The sequence below is a fragment of the Temnothorax nylanderi genome, unplaced genomic scaffold (genome assembly GCF_030848795.1).
Source record: "Temnothorax nylanderi isolate EJ_2023f unplaced genomic scaffold, tnyl_v1.0 TNYL_tig0020_pilon, whole genome shotgun sequence".
NCBI lineage: Eukaryota > Metazoa > Arthropoda > Insecta > Hymenoptera > Formicidae > Temnothorax > Temnothorax nylanderi.
This window is the reverse complement of record NW_027249082.1, coordinates 1157621-1175968: the sequence shown is the minus strand read 5'-3', so window position 1 is coordinate 1175968 and position 18348 is coordinate 1157621. Positions and strand designations below refer to the sequence as shown.

The following is an 18348-nucleotide window of genomic DNA, read 5'->3' as shown; positions in this document are numbered from 1 at the left end:
CTGGTCATATAATTACGCCGTCCGTGATAAAGGCCGTCGATTCGCGATAGCCTACCGAAGCGTAGATCTCCGCGAGCGTGCCTGAAATTTTAGCGCGCGAACGTAATACGAACGCCGAGTAGTTTCTCCTGGGATTTTATACATCGCGACGTGAGCGAGGTGTCGGGTGGGAATGCCGCGCGACGAAGGCCAGTCGTGCCCCCGATCTTGGAATTTCTCGCTTGAATATCATTCGCGGTCTACGTCTGTGCAGTCATTTATATTCAATTTGTTTGGTCTAACGAGATAATGGAATTTATCGGCGGAATTAACGTAGGAAGAGCGTCGTGTTATCCTCGCGCTCCGTTCCCCTTGATTTATGCGTTACGACGGACGTAGATCGGTGCGTAATCACCGTTCTGATAAGATTTTGCACGCCGCAGTGAAGCGCAATTAGTTATTTTGCCACGTAAGTGATAAATTGCCAGAGTTTTTTAGCCGCCGGGACGTCGGGACTACGTAGCGGTCAAACTGCACGCATTCATCCTTTCCGCCGGAGCAGGAGCAATCGCGCGGGTGATTTATGGGTACTCAGGTACGAATCCACTAACAAGAAGCTCTTCCGTCAGACGGCATAAGATATTCGGTTATTTAACCGATTATCGCCTGTCCCTTAATCTCGCCCTGATGTCTGAAACAGCGTCTTTCTTCTACGAAATGTGAAATATTAACTGATGACTCGCGCGCGTCCCGTATTTATTTTATTTAAATCAAATTATGTATATTCGATTATTTTATATAATGATAATTACTTTTCTTTCTTCGCAAGACGTCGAGAGAGTTTATTGGAAATTATACTTCATAATTTATGTAGTCGTTTCCTGTCGATGTGTCGGTATACGAATTTTTTACGACGAGAATTAATCGCCAAAACCGGAAATCTTTGTCGACGTAGACGGACATAAATCTTGTCCCGTAAGCCTTGATCAAAACGTACGAACGAAGCGTTCGGCTCCGTAACTCCTTCGACTTTCCGGTATCTCTCCTGCTCCTTCGTCTTCTTCTTCCTCGAGGGCGACAAGAAGCGTGACTCGTTCGACCACGTTTGCGAAGCGCGCGGGAGAGAGTGCTCGGCGCGCATCGAAATTCCGCCACTTGACACGGCGACGCCGACGCGACGGCGTTTCACAACGCTAGCTGACGGCTTCTTGCGCAGCCAAAAGACTTTGTTCCCGCGATGAAATTTCGCGAGGACGCGCGTCCGCTAATATGTCCCAAAAAGGCCGACGACCGAAAACCGGCACGGAGACGCGACTCTCCGCGAAATTTCGCGGCAAGAACCCTTTTTCGTAATAGCACATCGAGGCCCGCGCGCTATTAAAGTTAGAACCTCCTTTGCATACCGAGATCCCGCAAATTGGCCCGGATTGCAATTTAAGCCGCGCCCCCTCCCGCTTTCGAAACTATGACGAGAAATTTGGGTCTTCGACGTTTCGCAAATATCTCGCTAAATCGTGGTAGATCAACCGCTTGAAAGATCAAGGTGTTTCCTTATGCGAAAAAGTGCACGTACTGTTTGTATTTCTATATTTCTCGCATCTTATATTCTGCTCATAATTTAGGAACAGATGAGTTTTGCAAAGGCATTTCCGCTAGAGATTCTGGCTAGAGAGAGTCAAAAAGAGAGATAGAAGGAAGAGGACGAAAACTGAAAGACGTTCGAGTTCCGCGATGCTAATCGAATTTTGTAACGATAACTCTCAATTTGTTTTTCGGGTGCCAGGGCAAATTTCATGAATGTTCTATCGGACGAACCGCCGTTTCCGGTTTCTCATATTGTTTGTCCTGACTTCGATTATGCTACGTCTCGAGTTCATGCAGTTGTACAAAATCGTGGGTAGGACGAAATCGCAAATGACGGAACGGCGGTAATAAGAGGATCAACAAAGTGGAGAAGTGGAGAAGGAGATAGGGTGCGTGGTTGCGACTGCGACGCTAATCGGATTCCCGGTGATTTCCGAATCCTTGGAAATGAATTAGTAACGGACTTATGTGCGCGCGTTAATACGCGTCGCCCCGATGAGAGGCTTAAACGTAGACAAATTCAAGAACCGAGCAACAGGTTACAGGCATAGTCGTTCTAGTCGAGAGAAATGCTCATTGCCGACGTCGTTGCATCGCCGAGGGTGAGGGCGGCGACGGTGATGACCGCCGATGTCGACGACGACGACGTCACCCCGTATATTTGTTCGGCACACTGTTACTCCCACGGGAACACGGTCCTTTATTCGAGCGGGGCGGACATAATGGAATGGAAACAGGGGGAAACCAAAAGAATCTTGACAGACGATCGATTTCCTTGGGCGATGCTTAAAATAGCATGTTTGAAGGCTCTGCCGTGAGAAATGGAAATGGTGGACGAATCGCTACGGCTTCGGAGAAGCTCGTAAAATCCATCAGATTGCAGGCCGCGCGATACGATGTCTGACGTATACAGATTGAGTGACTATCGCGCTCCATTACGCCATCGCGGCCTGTTATTTCATATATATTGCCATGTCTCTTACTCTATTCCATTATATAATATATATTACATTTCATTCCGTTCTATCATTTTAACGTTGCTATTCCATCTGCTTGCTGCGATGTTTCTGCACTTATCGATCATTACGACTTGTCTGACCAGTACTGTCAGTTTCTACTGCTTCATCGACGGCTCCCGATTCCTCGCCGCTCGTATCCAAAACAACACACGGAACTTTCGCAACGCGATCTGACGCAAGACGGACGTTCGGCATGCTTGCAAATTGACAAGTTAGGCGAAACACACGTCGAGCTCGTTAACATTATAATACGGCAATTCTAATGGCGAGTACGACGTGCTGCTCGGCGCCGCGCGTCGTCATTATCCGCGGTTTCTATCTTCAATTCATCTCCGCGTCTCGTCCTCGGTTTCTCACCTCCCTCCGCGTTACCACTTGTGCAATTTAGCTATATACGCGATTTGTTTCCCCGAGTTTACGCCTTGTGCGGTTCTGGAGAATGGAGTTGCGCGGAAAGTCGCAGCAGCTCCATGTGTCCCCTTACGAGGTTCCTCGGGGACGCGACGCCGCCGGCGAGGATAGCGCGCGACATAATGAAAGAACGTGCGTGCGGAAGATTGCGTCGTGTCTGGTTTGAAAACTCATTCACGAAGGCTCGCGCTTAACCCTTTTTGCCTGTCGCTTTAACGCCCGATCGCTTTCACAAAGAGAGAATATGCGCATCTGCATTGTAAATGCGCGCATTGAAATTCATCGATACATGAAATCGCGTTTTATTAGACTGATTGTTTTTCCATCAAGCTTTGTATCGAATACGGTTATAAAAATTAAAATTTTTTGAAAAGAGTAATGAAAGATTTCTCTTCAAATAAAAAAAAAGAGGGCACTGAATACTTGTGGCGTTTAGACAGCAACGAGAATAGTTATGCTGAAATTTTCAACTTTGACAGGTATGACAAATCTCTCGCATCCACCTGACAGATTATGCGATCCCGAAGCAAATAGTCCGTTGTAAAAGGGACATATTACAGAAGGATCGGCGATTACGTAAGCTAAATTACCGCGAGTCAAGTACATCGTTCCCCCTAGTCGGCAAATAACGAGCGAAGAAAAGAAACCGAGAGTCGCGAATCGAGCGAGTCGAGCTGCTCTCGAAATGAAACGGCTCGGCGCCGCGTAACGCCGCTTCTGCCGCGGCATAATTGGCCGCGTTTCTTCTTCTCCGTGGTGAAACGAGATCTCGAGGCGATGAACGAAGGCGTATGTACGCGCACGTTACCGTACGTACGTATCGCGCTGTCGGTCGCGCATATGGAGAAGTGAAAGTTCGAGGCTGATGGACGATATCGCGCGAGCACGCTCTCATAATGTCGTCAAACGGGCGTATAACGGCGGCGACGTGTTACACGTCGACGTTTCGCCCGTGAGCCATCCACTCGCGTAAAACAAAAAAAAAGTCCCGTATATTCGCCACGCTCAATCGTCAAGGAGAACGTGTGGTAGATTTTTTTATATCTCGGCGCTTCTCAAGTGCACACTCGAAATCGAGCGTCTTCGCGCGAGTAAAGACAGAGAGAGAGAGAGAGAGAGAGAGAGAGAGAGAGAGAGAGAGAGAGAGAGAGAGAGAGAGAGAGAGAAAAACGAGAAACCTCTTGCGAAATAAGCAACGCGCCTGTTTAGCTCTTTGCGACTCGTAGCTATCTGTGTCGCCTGTTCAGACACTCTCGTGACATTACGTCTCACAACCGTAGCTTTGTAAACACCTATAGGATGTACTCGCACCTCGCATTCGCGCAGAGTCATTCGTGAGTAATGTCGCGATTTTGTCCGTCTCGTACAGAGAATTCAGAACGAGAGCGAAGAGCGAGCCTCTCGCGATTTGCAAGGTCTGCTCCAGATACTCGCAAGATCTATCGAATCGCTCTCTGACGCAAGAAAATCGTAATAGCCCACTTCTTGCGCCGCGGTATAACGCTGACGCGTAAGTGTATCTAAGTATCGAAACGCTCGCGGCTTGTATGAATGAACAAATCCGTGGCGATAGCATCTACACGCCGAACGCGAAGCATTCGGCAACGGGGTCAATGTCGCGCGAGCGTTTTCTCGTTTCTTTCTACTCGGAGGCATTCAGGCATTATGTAACCAGGATACGCTTCAGCGTGAGCCGGACGGATTACACCTGACGTGATCCCCGAGGAATGAGCCAGCTCTATCGATATTAATTTATCAGGAAGCTATTAAAGCCTTTTAAAAAGATGGTTATTGAAGAACCGGTTAATCGCGTTACGTTTAAAAAATAATTATTTATCTTGATGAGGCAGATGAGGGAGAAAGTATAAAATTGAGCAACCAATATTGGAGACGACAATGAAAATTATTAATTTTTTTCCTTTTCGAATACACAGAAATTTTTCCAGAATAAATAAAGTTATCCTCTTGACGTGACAGGCGCTCGCAAGTAGAAGTAACACAGTTTTTTCGTCGACGACGCGGATCTACTCGTAACGACATGTTATGGGAAACGGTAAATTACCCGCGATAAAATACTAGAAAGTTAAGTCCGCGTCAGGAAATCTCGCAAATTAATTCTAATGCCAGTATTTACCAGCATTAGCTGCCGGTGAATGACTGCCAAGAAGATGACGGTGATGATGATGATAAAGCGTAAAGCGGGCATTGTTAGGCGGCGGATAGCACGCAGTCCGACAGTATGTTGCGTAACCTTCAAATTTTTATCAAGTCGCCGGCTGGCACGCGATAGACAAATCCGGCCGTCACGTTTCCCAGATAATTTCGTTACTCTCGTATTGGTTACACAAGTACTTTTCGCGCATCAAGTTTTAATCGGCTTATACCGAATCATACCGGAAAGGTTTCCAGTTTGCCAGTTTTGTTAACCGTGCTGCGACATAATCGGATTTAACACTTTCGAAGCGACTACATCTGCATCTGCCGGGACGTGTAATTGTATTAATTTTTGACAACGCTCCCAATACGCGTCGTTACCGCTCGGCGCGCTCGGAGTTCTTACATTATTAGATATATTATGTATTTTTAGATGACCGTTTTGACTTTGATTTTATAATGTCATGATTATGGAAGAAAACCGTTTGCAATATAATATCTAAATTGAAAGAATTTCGTTGTAATAATGTCTGAAATAATCTATTGTGAAATATACATAAAACATAAATTGCTATATATGTGTTTTAGATATCTGAAACCATGTCACGAGAGGGCGATGAAATTACCGATTACAATAATCACGTATTTTTTACCGCGTAAGATTTACTGTACTCACAAATGTATATGAATATAAAATTAATTGGTTACGGAAAGATAAGATTACAATTAGTTTTAGAATTAGCTTATGAATCCGCTTACTCATAGCGATGATTGATAAGTTACTTGATCTTTTCAAATTTTTGATTGGTTGCCTATATCTATTACTTTGTAGATACAATGGTCGGTGGTACGTAACACCTTTGCACGTACAAAGGTTGATACTATTTCTTTTACAAAATAGCAGCAAAACTTTTCGCGTGTCTATTGGTGGAGTGTTGTCACTTTCCATCGAACTTTTTGCCACGGTAAAAAAAATCACTCTATATCGTTGCGTTTAATATATTGTGTATATTTGATATACGGCACAGATAGTATCGTATGACACATTGCATTCTAGTTAACAAAGGCATCGTTATCCTACTTCACCGTTGTATATTCTATCTATGCAACAGTGACGTAAAACATATCATCTGGCAGCGTATTACAATTTGCAGTAGAGTAGGTAAAATTTAAAACAAGTAAACATGTGGTGCGCATAAAATGTCAGTTGTGTATGTTATGTACAATATAAGAAAAAAACGTATTAACACTTCTTTACATGATTTGCGAAAAAAGTTTAAATCTCTTAGATACCACTAGTATGGATATTTCGATGACTTGCAGTTTGCAATATTCCGTCTTTTATTAACAATAATTAGATACTTAACATGTTAGCGCGCAACGCCAGTAGTGATGTTCCTCTTGGCCAACAAGTGTGTCATTCGAAAGTAGACAATGAAGTGTGGTGGAGCCCGCGCGTGAAACGGTCATCGCGTGAGAAAGGACAACTGTCATGCGTTCGCGCGGACTTCGATTAAAATAATAGCAGTATTTTATGAGGGGAAACAAACGTTCGTTGAATGTCTGTTGGCGTCAAGTCAATCGATCGCCCGTTCCTTTCCGGCAGAAACATTAATTCGCGAGTGTTTCGATCTCACGGTAGTATTTTCTCTACCACCTCATATTATACGTTTTTGCTAAATTAGGCAATTTATACGTTTTTGCTGAATTAGGCAATTTATACGTTTTTGCTGAATTAGGCAATTTTAAAATTTAAAAATTAAATATTTATATCTTGTGAAAGAAAAGAAATGCTCGTCGATTTCTTCTTGTGTTAGACGTGTGTCGTTTCTCGCAATGATCAGTGTCGCGCGGCATTTTAGATATCATAAGATTCTTCTTCTTGCAGTTGGCTTATGGCCTTATCAGCAATCCAAACTCGTACAGTTTCAGCTGATGTTATTTTTCGGTATTTTGCTCAGCTGTATTGTGTGCCAGGTACATTTAAATTCGTAAACATATTTGTAAATATATTATAATTTTTTTACTTTGGTTTTTGCGATTGAAAATACTCTTTTGAATACAATTTCACGATCGTCTGTCCATCTGATGTATTTGTGTTTGTTATTTTCATAATCTATTCGATATAGTTTATCAATTTTGCGAAAGAGTATATTATTATACAATTGCTATAATATACGATAAGAATTACACGGAAAGAACGGTTTTGCTGAAGTATCTAAAAATTTAAGCAAGATACAGATCTGAAAATAATTTTGTTGCCATGAAAATAATTATAGTAGGTCGCTAAAGTATGATAATGCTGCAAAAAATTTTGACATTTTAGCAAACAGTTTGATCTACATAATTATTTTGATGGTGCAACAAAATTATTTTGTCAGATCTGTATCTAGCTAAATTTTTAGATACTTCAGCAAAATCGTTCTTTCCGTAATATGAATTGCTCATTACATTATAGTACATGGAAAAACAATCGGCTATTTTATATCTGCAGTTAAGTTAATCGCGTAAAAAAGGCTTTTTTAAATTAAAAAATTATTTTTTTAAAATAAATCTATAAGTATCGATTGTAGTTTGCAGTGTTTGTGTCTGCCAAATGCACTATCGATATCGCTTTCAAGGTTCTCTCAATCGCATCACTTTATATTATGTATACAATTAAATACAACTCGTTTCGAATTAACAATCAAATTGTAAGTTGGTCTTTTGCTGTATGCAATTAAATAATATAAATAATATATAAAATAATTATTTTTGATAAGCTAGACTTTATACAAAATAGCTTTTTTCCAAATTTCCGAGACTAATCAAAAAATAAAATGAAATGTTGATATCAAAGGTAAAGCGATTATTGGAAGAGCTTCAACACATCTGTGACGAACTAAAAGATAAGAACGAAATAGCTATCATAAAGAAATATGGAAACGAAACGAAGCGTTTTGCGGGCATAATTATATGTAAGACAATTTCTCTTGATATTTAATACATATTGCAAAAGAAGAGTAGATTACAATTGTAATTAAATAAATTTATTTAATCATTTTTACTTATTCTAAATAACTCCAGATATCATATTTTGAAATGTAAAAAATATAATTAGACATATAGTACCTGATCAAATGTTTTAGGACGATCATTTTTCGACAAAGTTTTATATAATTCCGTTATCAATAAGTCAACTAAATATGTAAATGTGTTGAAAAAGAAGAGATATCAAATTATTTCGTAGATTTAAGAAATTATTAAAAAATATATATTGCCAATGTGAGATAATCGTAAATATGACTAAAATATTCGGATATTGGCTAAATCTTAAAATTAGCAAAATTAGTATAAATTTTGACGCAATTTTATAATATAAAGCAACAGTTTATTAATATTTTTATTATCTTTGCTATTAAAAACTACTTTAATTTTTTAAGGAATAGATTTTATAAGGTGAAATTATAAATTATTGTGAGAAGGATACTCAGTCACTTTTAATAACTTGACACTTAAAAAAATGCGTTACTATTTTTAAATTGACTTACTTTTAAATATTTTTTAAAATAGTTTTTAAGATGTTTGACGAGGTTTTAGATCAACTTTTTGATGATGACTACGTAACAAAAATTGGTTTTCGGATTTTTTTTATGAGAAATGTATTCAGAATTGCTGAAATATTTAGTTAAAATATTCATTAATTTTTGTCCGTAGTACTTTACATTTAATACAGTAAATCAACATTACCACCTGATAAATTTTTTCAAATCATAATAACTGCAACTGTATTCATGTTTTATTTCTAATGCCTCTATATGGCTGTTATTTTTTTTCAATGAATTCTATATAATCCAAACAATTTAAATTTACTTTTTGCCAGTAAACAACATTTTCAACCAATTTGCTATAGGCCAGTCGTGATGCAAACATAAATGGGGTCATTCTATTCTTCTTTGAGATTAATTTTCTTACACTTATAACGATAATAAATAAAATTATATGTCCGAATATATTTGTCCCATATGACAATAAATACACGGAATAAAAATATTTTTTTGCAATAACGTATTTATTGTTACTTTAATTACCCATATAGGGTTTTACAATCGGCCCAATACTGGGTCAGTGTAATAACTAATACTGGTTCAGTATTAGGCCGATTGTAAAACCCTATACATATATGGGTATTATTTTGAAAAATGCAAAAAAAATTGGAACGTTAAGCAATTTAACATCTTACAGCATATGTTTTGTAAAAATACAAGGGAAAAATTAAGAATAGTGAACAACTTTGGAGCGTACACATCAAGGATATTTCAAGGATATATTAAGAATATATCAACGATATATAACAATAAAAACAATGAATTATATAATTATTTTTTTAAACATTTCTAGTGATTTACTTCGGCAATGTAGCTACTGCTATTTCTCTCACAATTTTACCGTTCATTCCTGGTGCTGTCTTCGTAAACAAATCTCAATTACATCGTCTACTACAAAACATAATGCCTGTGTACTATGTTAACCAAGAAAAATATATTTATTTACTTCTACTGCACTTATATGCAGTCAATCTTACAGGAGGAACTGCAATGGTAGCAGTAGGAATAATGATCTTAGGCTACCTTAAACATGTCTGTGGAATGTTTAGAATCGCCAGGTGAAAAAAATAAATGTGAATAAATGTAACAGTTGCGTAATTGGGAAAAATTTGTTAAAAATTATTCTCATTTAGCACAAATTTACACATGAAAATAATGTTGCTATCGTATTGAAGTCACTTTTGTTACCATACGTATATGTTATATAAATACGAATAAACTTTTCTTTAAGATAATAAATTGTTTGACGTTTGTGCAAAATCTTTTTTATTAACAAAATTGAAAATTGTGTCTATCAGAAAAAATTTCGTGAAACATTATATTCTTATCTTTAGCAAACGCATCTCATTATTGTAATAATAGCTTTTTGATGGTAGAACAGGAATTAATGTTATTTAATTTGTTGATGAAATGTTTTATAGATTAGAAAAAATACTTTTACAAACAAATTAATTTTTTAAGAAGTTTTTTCCTTTCCAAGTAACAAATAACAAAATGACAAAAAGTATGTTATACTAGCAAATTATTTTTCTTCATGCAATAAGATTATATGTATACTATATAATTATAAGGAAATTATTTATAGTTACCGCATCGAGAAAGCATTGATGACAAATATAGTGAAAAAGGTTAGCTTAAAGGACGAGATTATAATGTATAAAGAAATAATTCTAGCGGTAGATATTCATCGTAAAGCTATCAAGTTAGTATTTATCTACTAATAGCAATATAATATAAATAATAATATTTTATGTTTTTAAAGGTTCTCTGAGGTTCTGTTTGATAATTTCCAAGGATCGTTCTTTTTTTTAATAACAGTTGGTGTGATTTGTTTGAGCCTCAATCTTTATGGAGTGAGTTCTCGCATTATTATTAGACGTATTTTGGTGTGAACAGTGTCATATTTTACGATATAAAAATTACCGGGATTTTATACAATTTCGAAAGATCTGTACGTAGGAAGAAATTTTTTGTAACTTTTTGTATTATGTAAACTTTTCAATGTGTTACGAAATGTAAATTTTTCTATATATTGCGATATGTGTACACACATGATAATCGCATTATATTTCAGATTACTAAGACACTTGGAGATGATATCGAACAATTTATAATTTACCTTTTAGTTGTAGGTATAATCTTTATGTACTTATTTCTAGTCAATTATACCGGGCAAGAAATTACAGATCACAATGACCACGTATTCTTCACAGCGTAAGAGATAATATATGCTACAAATGTATTTTCTATTATTTAATTATTTGGATGCGTTGCTCTTATGCAGTTTTTAATTCACACAGTTACAACGTTCGGTGGTACATAGCACCATTACACGTACAAAAACTAATATTGTTTCTCTTGCAAAGAGGTAGCAAAACTTTCAACTTACAACTGGGCGGAATATTTATATTATCCTTAGAATTTTTTGCTACGGTAAAAGTTTATGTTGTATATTACGTATAATATTTTGTGAATATTTATTTGTGATTTACGACATATAAGAGATATTTCATTCTAGCTAACGAAAGCATCGATATCTTATTTCACCGTTGTGTATTCCACGCAACAGTGATGCGATTATATCCAATAGTGATTATTAGTTTCATATAATAGGTAAGTTTAAAAGTAAATTTATTCTATTATGTACTGCAACTTTTTTGGATAAAATTATAAAGAATATATAATGTTTCTTACTTTTGAAATCATAACGCGCGCTGTTTCTGTAACGTAAGTATACCTAGGTATATAGAGAAGTATTTGGATTTATATATTGACTCGATTATGCTTAACAATTATGAAATATTTTTCATTTTTACGTAATGTTAATTTGAATTAAAAAAGCTTGAAACATTTTCATTAAAACGAGTAACACAAAACACAAAACTTATTACACGAAATAATACATACCGTACATCTTACTAATTGTAAGTGTCCGCACTTCCATCCATTGCACTGTTTGAATAGTCGACTCACAAATTTATAGTTTTCAAGTCCTAATAATCGACGTATATACACTTGTTGTCAAAAAAATATTCAATGACCCATGTTCATATATAATACGAAGGCAAATTCTTTCATTCAAATTCATTCACTTTTGCAAGTGTAGCGAGTTCTAAGATCTGCATTTTGCAGTACTTAGTACTTTATTAGCGATAATTGTAGCCGATTTAAATTATTTTGACATCAGTACGACCGACAGTAAGACCGAAGAATCATCGTTACTCGAGGGAAGGTACCGCGCGAGTGTACACGTTGGAATGAAGTATATAAAACTGCCACGATGAGAAAGGACAACTGCTTTTGCGCGGACTTCGAGTAAAAAGTGTCATGCAAATGTTTTTCCGTGGGAAGTAAACATCGGTTAAGTTTCCCTCGGCGTCAAATCGATCGGTCGCTTAATTGCCCTTTTCTTTCTGAATAAGAACACTATGTTACAAGTGGTTCGATCTCACGATGTAATATTAAGGTGGTATATAATTAAGCAATTTAGAATTAATGTTAAAGAAGGAAAATTTTAAAATACTTTATGGACATTTTAAAAGAAAATGTGCGAATCCTCTTCGTCTTCTTTGCATTTTATTCAGACGCGTGTCGTTTCTCGCCAAGTGATGATCTGCATCAATCGGCATTTTAGCTTCAATCGTATTCTTCTGCTCTCGATTGGCTTATGGCCTTATGAACGATCAAAATTTGTTCAGCTTCAGTTATCGTTGTTTTTTGGTATCTTGATTAGTTGTGTCGTATTCCAGTTTATTAGTGAAATAATTTGCAGATTGCGAAAATGCATGTCGTAATTTTGGCAATTTAGTATTTTCATCAAGACTTTTTCTTTTCTATATGTATCTATGTGATTTTGAGAGATGATTCGACTATGGCACCACCAAATATGCTTCATTAGTAAATCTTTTTCCTAGTAGAGGAACTTTATAATTGCAGCTTTATAATAAGAAACTATTTGCAGTTATCGCATCGAGAAAGCAATGATGATAAATATGCAGGAAAATGTTAGCCTGAAGGATGAGATTATAATTTATAAAGAAATAATTTATGCTGTAGATATTCATCGTAAAGCTATCAAGTCAGTATTTATCTAATAATATTATAATAAAACGTGTAAAATGCAATGATTGATTTTGTTCGAAGGTTCTCCGCATTTTTATTGTCCAGCTTTCAGGGATCGCATTTCTGTTTAATTATGGTTGGTGTGCTTTGTTTAAGTCTCAATCTTTATGAGGTGAGTTTTTCTCGCGTCATTTTTGTGCATTGTGACACAGTCTACAATATAAAATTTTATAAGAAATTTTAATTAAAAATTTTTACTATCTTGCACGATATTTTAATTGAAAGACATTTTTGTAACTTTATTTGTATTTAAATTGATTAACTATAAGAATACATGGAAACATTGATTGGAACATTGCATTTTAAATGTCCGTGACTGCGTTGTTTGAAGGCGATGTTGAGCAATGTTTAGTACATCTCGTGATTGCATATAATTTTTATATACTTGTTCTTAGCCAATTATGCTGGACAAGAAGTTACGGATCACAATGACAACGTATATTCTACTGCGTAAGAAAGACTGTTGACCTCGAAAATGTGTATCAATATAAAACTTTTGTGTAATGAAAATAAATCTTAACACACTTCGTAAAACGCGCACTCGTATGCTGAACGTTACTGCTACTTCGATTATATCGATTCGTTGTCTAGCCATTACTTCGTAGGTACAACGTTCGGTGGTATGTAGCACCTTTACATGTACACTGAGAAAAAAAATTGTTAATCCCAAGAAATATTTAGTCCGATACGTTCAACTAAACATTTTAGTTAGTTAACTAAATATTAGTTGTTTCAACAATTTATTTCGTTTCTTTAATCAAGAATTAATTAATTCAACTAATGTTTAATTAACTAACTAAAATGTTTAGTTGAACGTATCGGACTAAATATTTTTTGGGATTGACAAATTTTTTTTCTCAGTGTACAGAGATTGATACTGTTTCTTTTGCAAAGCGGCAGCAAAGCTGTCAGCCTGAATCTTGGCGGAGTGTTTGTAATGTCTCTAGAGCTTTTCGCCACGGTAAAAATCACCATATGTCGTGTATTATGTGAGAACTCTAACTTTTTTTTTTAGCTGCTAACAAACTATCGTTAACCGCTCATTATCGACTTGTCGTCGAGGGAATATCAAGGAAAACGCGGAGAATTCGCTCTCTGGAGAATCCGGGGAAACTCGGGTGGGGCTCGATGGAATAAAAAGCGAAGCTACAGCCTTTTGCTACGGCGGAATCTATTTTCGACAACTCGCGATACTTTAAATCGCCGGCGAGTCCTTGCCTCCCTGGGAGAGACCCGCCGCGTTCGCAGGTTTGCCGGAAATATCTGCACATGGAGCGTCTCGTGGAGCGGAGATCAGGGCAGCGGCAGAACGCTCCTCGAAATTTTCCGAGTTTAAGCGTCGCATTTAAATTTCCCGTTCATGAAACGTAACGGCCCAATAAAACGTAGTTATAAAGAGAAACGCGGGGGGGGGGAGACCCCGCTGCATCCGCCCTGGTCCAGCTTCCTCCCTCCCACCTTCCCTTCCTTCCTGTCGCACCGTTGGCATAAAAATTAGATCAACGCGTATTGAGAATAAGTCATCCAGCGTTCTCGCACGATCGAGCTCTCTCTCGCTTCCAACGTCGAAATTCCCTGATTGAATTCCGGTGAGTCCACGAGAGCGAGGAAGAGCGAGAGAGGGCTGTACGGTCCCGACAATACTTATTACTTCCGCGAGAGAAAGAAAAGGGCGCCAAGGGTGGAGGGCAGGTCCGGGGAAGACCGACGGGATTGGAAGCGGCGGGATTCGACGGCGGCAGTAACCCAAGGCTCTAAAACTAAAGCGGCAACTCTGACAATTTCGATTTTACTGTCGCGCGTCCCTGATCCCCTCTCGTCACTGGGAAAAAGCCCGGGCGCTCCGCCGGCGACGCGGATACTCACGTTCGGGGTGGCCCATTCGCAATTCAATCGTCGCCGATGATGGTCGGCGAAATACGTGTAAACAGATAAGTAAGCATTCGTTTTGGCAGTCAAAAAAATCGATGACGTTCTATTCGGCTATTAGCGACGGGTGGGTTTCGTATCGGTGCGCCCGGCGCGGCGGTCGTAAGTCTCGCCGGGATTATCGTTCTTTTGAAAAACCCCGAGGCGTAGGATAAGTTTCCTTTTCTACTTAAGGAATAATTAGACGAAACGTGTTATTAAGATCATGATACCGAAAGGAGAGACTGAGCGGAGTTGCATAAAAAGCCTCTCTCGAGAGCTCGCTTCTTTCTCAAGCCTTGCGGCTTCTAGATCCTCTTAAACTTGTCGGCTTAATTACTTAATTTAATATTATTTACATCAGGATTAACAACTGCGGCAATCGATGGCGCGGAGACCCCGTTCGCGACTAATAATCCCGGGACGCCGCGAGTGAAAACGATCGTCGGAATTGTCGCGAGCGAAACGATCGCCGCGGAATTGTCGCGATGACAACTGGTTCGGAAGTACTTAGTCGATGACTCGCGGCGAAGAGAAAGTCATCGATTTTCCCGTCGAAATGCGAAAGGCGGCGAGGTGCGCCTTCGTTCTCGTGCCACCCTGTATATGCGCGTGCACACATATCTGGGGCCGTACTAGTAAAGCCTCCTACTTTACGGGGACTGTTGCAATTTCAGTTAATACTATAAAACCTTCGGTGCACGTACCACGCCTGCGCCGGTCTCGGGAAGCATGGAAGTACGTCCAGGAGGCGTACACGCTATTCTCGAGCTGAGCTGAGAGTGAAAGAAAGAGAGCGAGAGAGAGTGAGAGAGAGAGGGAGAGAGAGAGGAATGCCCCTGGACTCGTCCAAAGTTGTCGATGGAAAGCTTCGCTTTATGGCCTTTCGTTTATACCGACACGAAAGTACTACATACAAGCCCGGGCGAGAAGAGCACCTCTTCCAGCAACGAATCGGCCGCGACGTACGTAATTCGCCAAAGTCGCAGATCGCAAAATTTGTAACGACCCGTAATACATTCGACGCGACGCGACGCTCGATATCAATCTCGAGGATGATTGACGTTCAATAATGATTGAGAAAAGATGGAAGGATTCTCAATCTTTAGAGCTTGTTTTCGAAAGGGAGAATCTAGGGAAAGCGTGTTTATTCATCATCCGCAACATGCTTTTGCGGATAAACGCGGAAGATGAACGATTTGCGATTAAAATAGGGGGATACTTGTACTTGCCAAGAAATTTATCGACTGCTTTACGCACCGCGCAACCGACTTTCCACGGTGACGGGTGAAGCGATGAATGAGGAGCCGATCGGCGGGAAATATTCCGGCTATGCAGATGCGGCGCGTTCCCTATACGCGCCGATATTGACTATGTTCGACGACGTTTTGCAGTATGAAGCGCGGACGTTTCATTGAAATGAGAATTTTTTTTTCTCTCCTAGCTTTTCCGCCGAACTGCGCTCGTCGGTATTTTGCCGCGTTTCGACCGATTGAAATTTCCTTCTCTTAACATTCCGACGTTTTATTTCCTCGCTCGCCTGCAACCATTAATCAATACGATCATGTAACGAGGAATCTCGCTACAATGCGCCACGCGCAGATACCGGTTTAATTGACGCGTAAAAATCATTATTTTATTACGACATTATTTCATTGTACTGTCGTGCAACGTAAGGATGTAATCTTGCATCATACAAGTGAAAAGGAGGGACTACAAAGTCGTGAAACTTCAATTTTGATCCTCGCAAGATCCTCTTTTATTTTCTGAGCGTAACGGATGCCTTTAACATTGTTTAGAGTTTAGTTGAACGTAACACGCAGTAGAAGACAAAGGTGCGCCCGGGACTTCTGGAATTCATCGATAAAGCAGCCTTGTGACTTGTCTTGCGCAATTAACCCGTTCGCTCCTAGCCCGTAGCCCGTATTTCCTTGTTGCGTAGACGTAAAAATGAGTCACATTTAATCATCCGTCATGCTCCGCGCGATTTATTTTTGCCCGTGTATCGTGGAAAGGCAGGTGACCTGAAATAAACCGGTTTCTCGCGCGCTGCGATCTCGCCGCATGAAAATAATAGATTAAATTCGGCAGAATTATAGATTTAATGCAGCACGATGTAGCGTTACGCAACGTTCAGCGGCTTGAAATTCACAAGTCGTTATGATTCCCCGTCGTTATTATCTTAACCGCGTCGTTACAAAATGCGCCTACGTTTGTGCCTTGGTCAAGATTCTCGCGCATGATGTCGTCGTAGATTTGGAAACGTTGCGATATTAAATTGCTAATCTCAATTTCAGGTTGACTCCGCGAGATTCGTAGAACATTATAATATCCCGCGCATTACCCTAATTGCATCCACCAAGTTGATTTCAAGCCAAGATTCTGGCCTTCATAAATCGGACAAGACTAAGATGCTAAATCGTTAAACTTTTAAATTGACTCCTGCGGATAGAGAAATAATTAGGAATAATTTTTCCGGGAGATTAAATTCTTTAATGTCATCTTATTCTTCTATTCTATGTTATTCGTGAATTGAAGAAAATATAAGAAATCGCGGAGGAGGAAGGAGTGGTACCAATGTAGACCCGGGCGGAGCGGCGCGATCGAAAAGACGGAAAATAGGGGGAATAAATTGAGATAGAAAGAGAAGTGTGTTTGCGCCTTCGCGTTTTCTCGGCGCGGAAAACGCCGATTCGCGGAAACATCTCGCCCAGTTGCACGTGCCCGGCCGGTCCGTGCCGGAATTAACGTTATTTCGACGAAACGCACGGGGTTCCGCCCGCTGCTTGCCCGTCGCGCTTATCGCGCGCGCGGCGCTTTATATTTATCGGAGATGTTGCTCCACACGTCGAAATCACGAGCTCGCACGCGGTCGGGAGAAATACGGAAAAGTAGCCGTCGGAGGTGTTACGCGGATTAGGACGTCGGACGTTTGTGCTTCAACGAAAGAATTTTCGATCGGCGTGCTCGCGAAATTCGTTTATCGACTTTCGATACGCGTCGGTGCCACGGCTAATACACGTCCGCTGACGCTCCGACCTGTACCCCGTGCTCTTAAAGCAATTCTGCAATTCGCGAGTAAGAGCGAGCGAGACGAGGCAGTCGAAAATGTAAATTCGTTAACCTTGCCTTTCGGTGAAAGTTTTATTAATCGGGCGCGCGTAGGCCGGGACTTAAGATAGTCCCGTGTTAACGACCGATCTGGATATCGCAATCCGGATCCAGCGAAATGGATCGTTCTGAGAGATCTGTCGATCGTTCGGAGTCATTAAGGCCTGTCTCCTCGGCTCGAGGTGAGTCGGGGATACCAGTACCCCCGGATCTCACGATCTCTCGATTCCTGATTGATTTCAAACGCAATACTCCTTTCATGGCACACGTAAGATAAAGTCGATCAATTTCGTAACGTCTGTACGTTCGCAAGAAATGAAGAAAACGTCGTTAAAAGGGGGGGAAGAAATTGATGTCTCCAACGCGACACGTGCCGCAAATAGTGGCGTCCAAAGATGTTTAAATATAGAATTCTAGATGTTAAAGAGCGTTTATCAAGAATCGGAACGATTTTGTTCTAGGGTCAATAAACT

At 39.6% G+C, this 18348-nt stretch overlaps 3 protein-coding genes across 10 annotated transcripts in view; 2 read left to right on the top strand and 1 right to left on the bottom strand.

Annotated features, from left to right (window-relative positions):
• The window catches only part of Qin (tudor domain-containing protein qin), a 150718-nt gene that overhangs the window by 112108 nt on the left and 20262 nt on the right, over positions 1 to 18348 (top strand). The window lies entirely within an intron of this gene.
• The window catches only part of LOC139769171 (uncharacterized), a 63052-nt gene that overhangs the window by 34210 nt on the left and 10494 nt on the right, over positions 1 to 18348 (bottom strand). Inside the window, exon 1 of one of the 2 annotated variants that reach the window (XM_071700022.1) lies at positions 6515 to 6821. The exons of the other annotated variant lie outside the window; for it this stretch is intronic. Coding sequence (XP_071556123.1) covers positions 6515 to 6641 — 127 coding nt within the window. The 5' untranslated portion in view covers positions 6642 to 6821. Of the gene's footprint in view, positions 1 to 6514; positions 6822 to 18348 lie in introns of those variants that run through there. 2 annotated transcript variants of the gene reach the window in all.
• Positions 9521 to 11718, top strand: LOC139769205 (uncharacterized; the record flags this gene model as incomplete). The annotated part of the gene is made up of 7 exons (XM_071700091.1): positions 9521 to 9792; positions 10320 to 10436; positions 10497 to 10587; positions 10809 to 10948; positions 11035 to 11167; positions 11253 to 11347; positions 11467 to 11718. Coding segments are annotated over 6 exons (807 nt in total), but the record flags the coding sequence as incomplete, so codon positions are not given.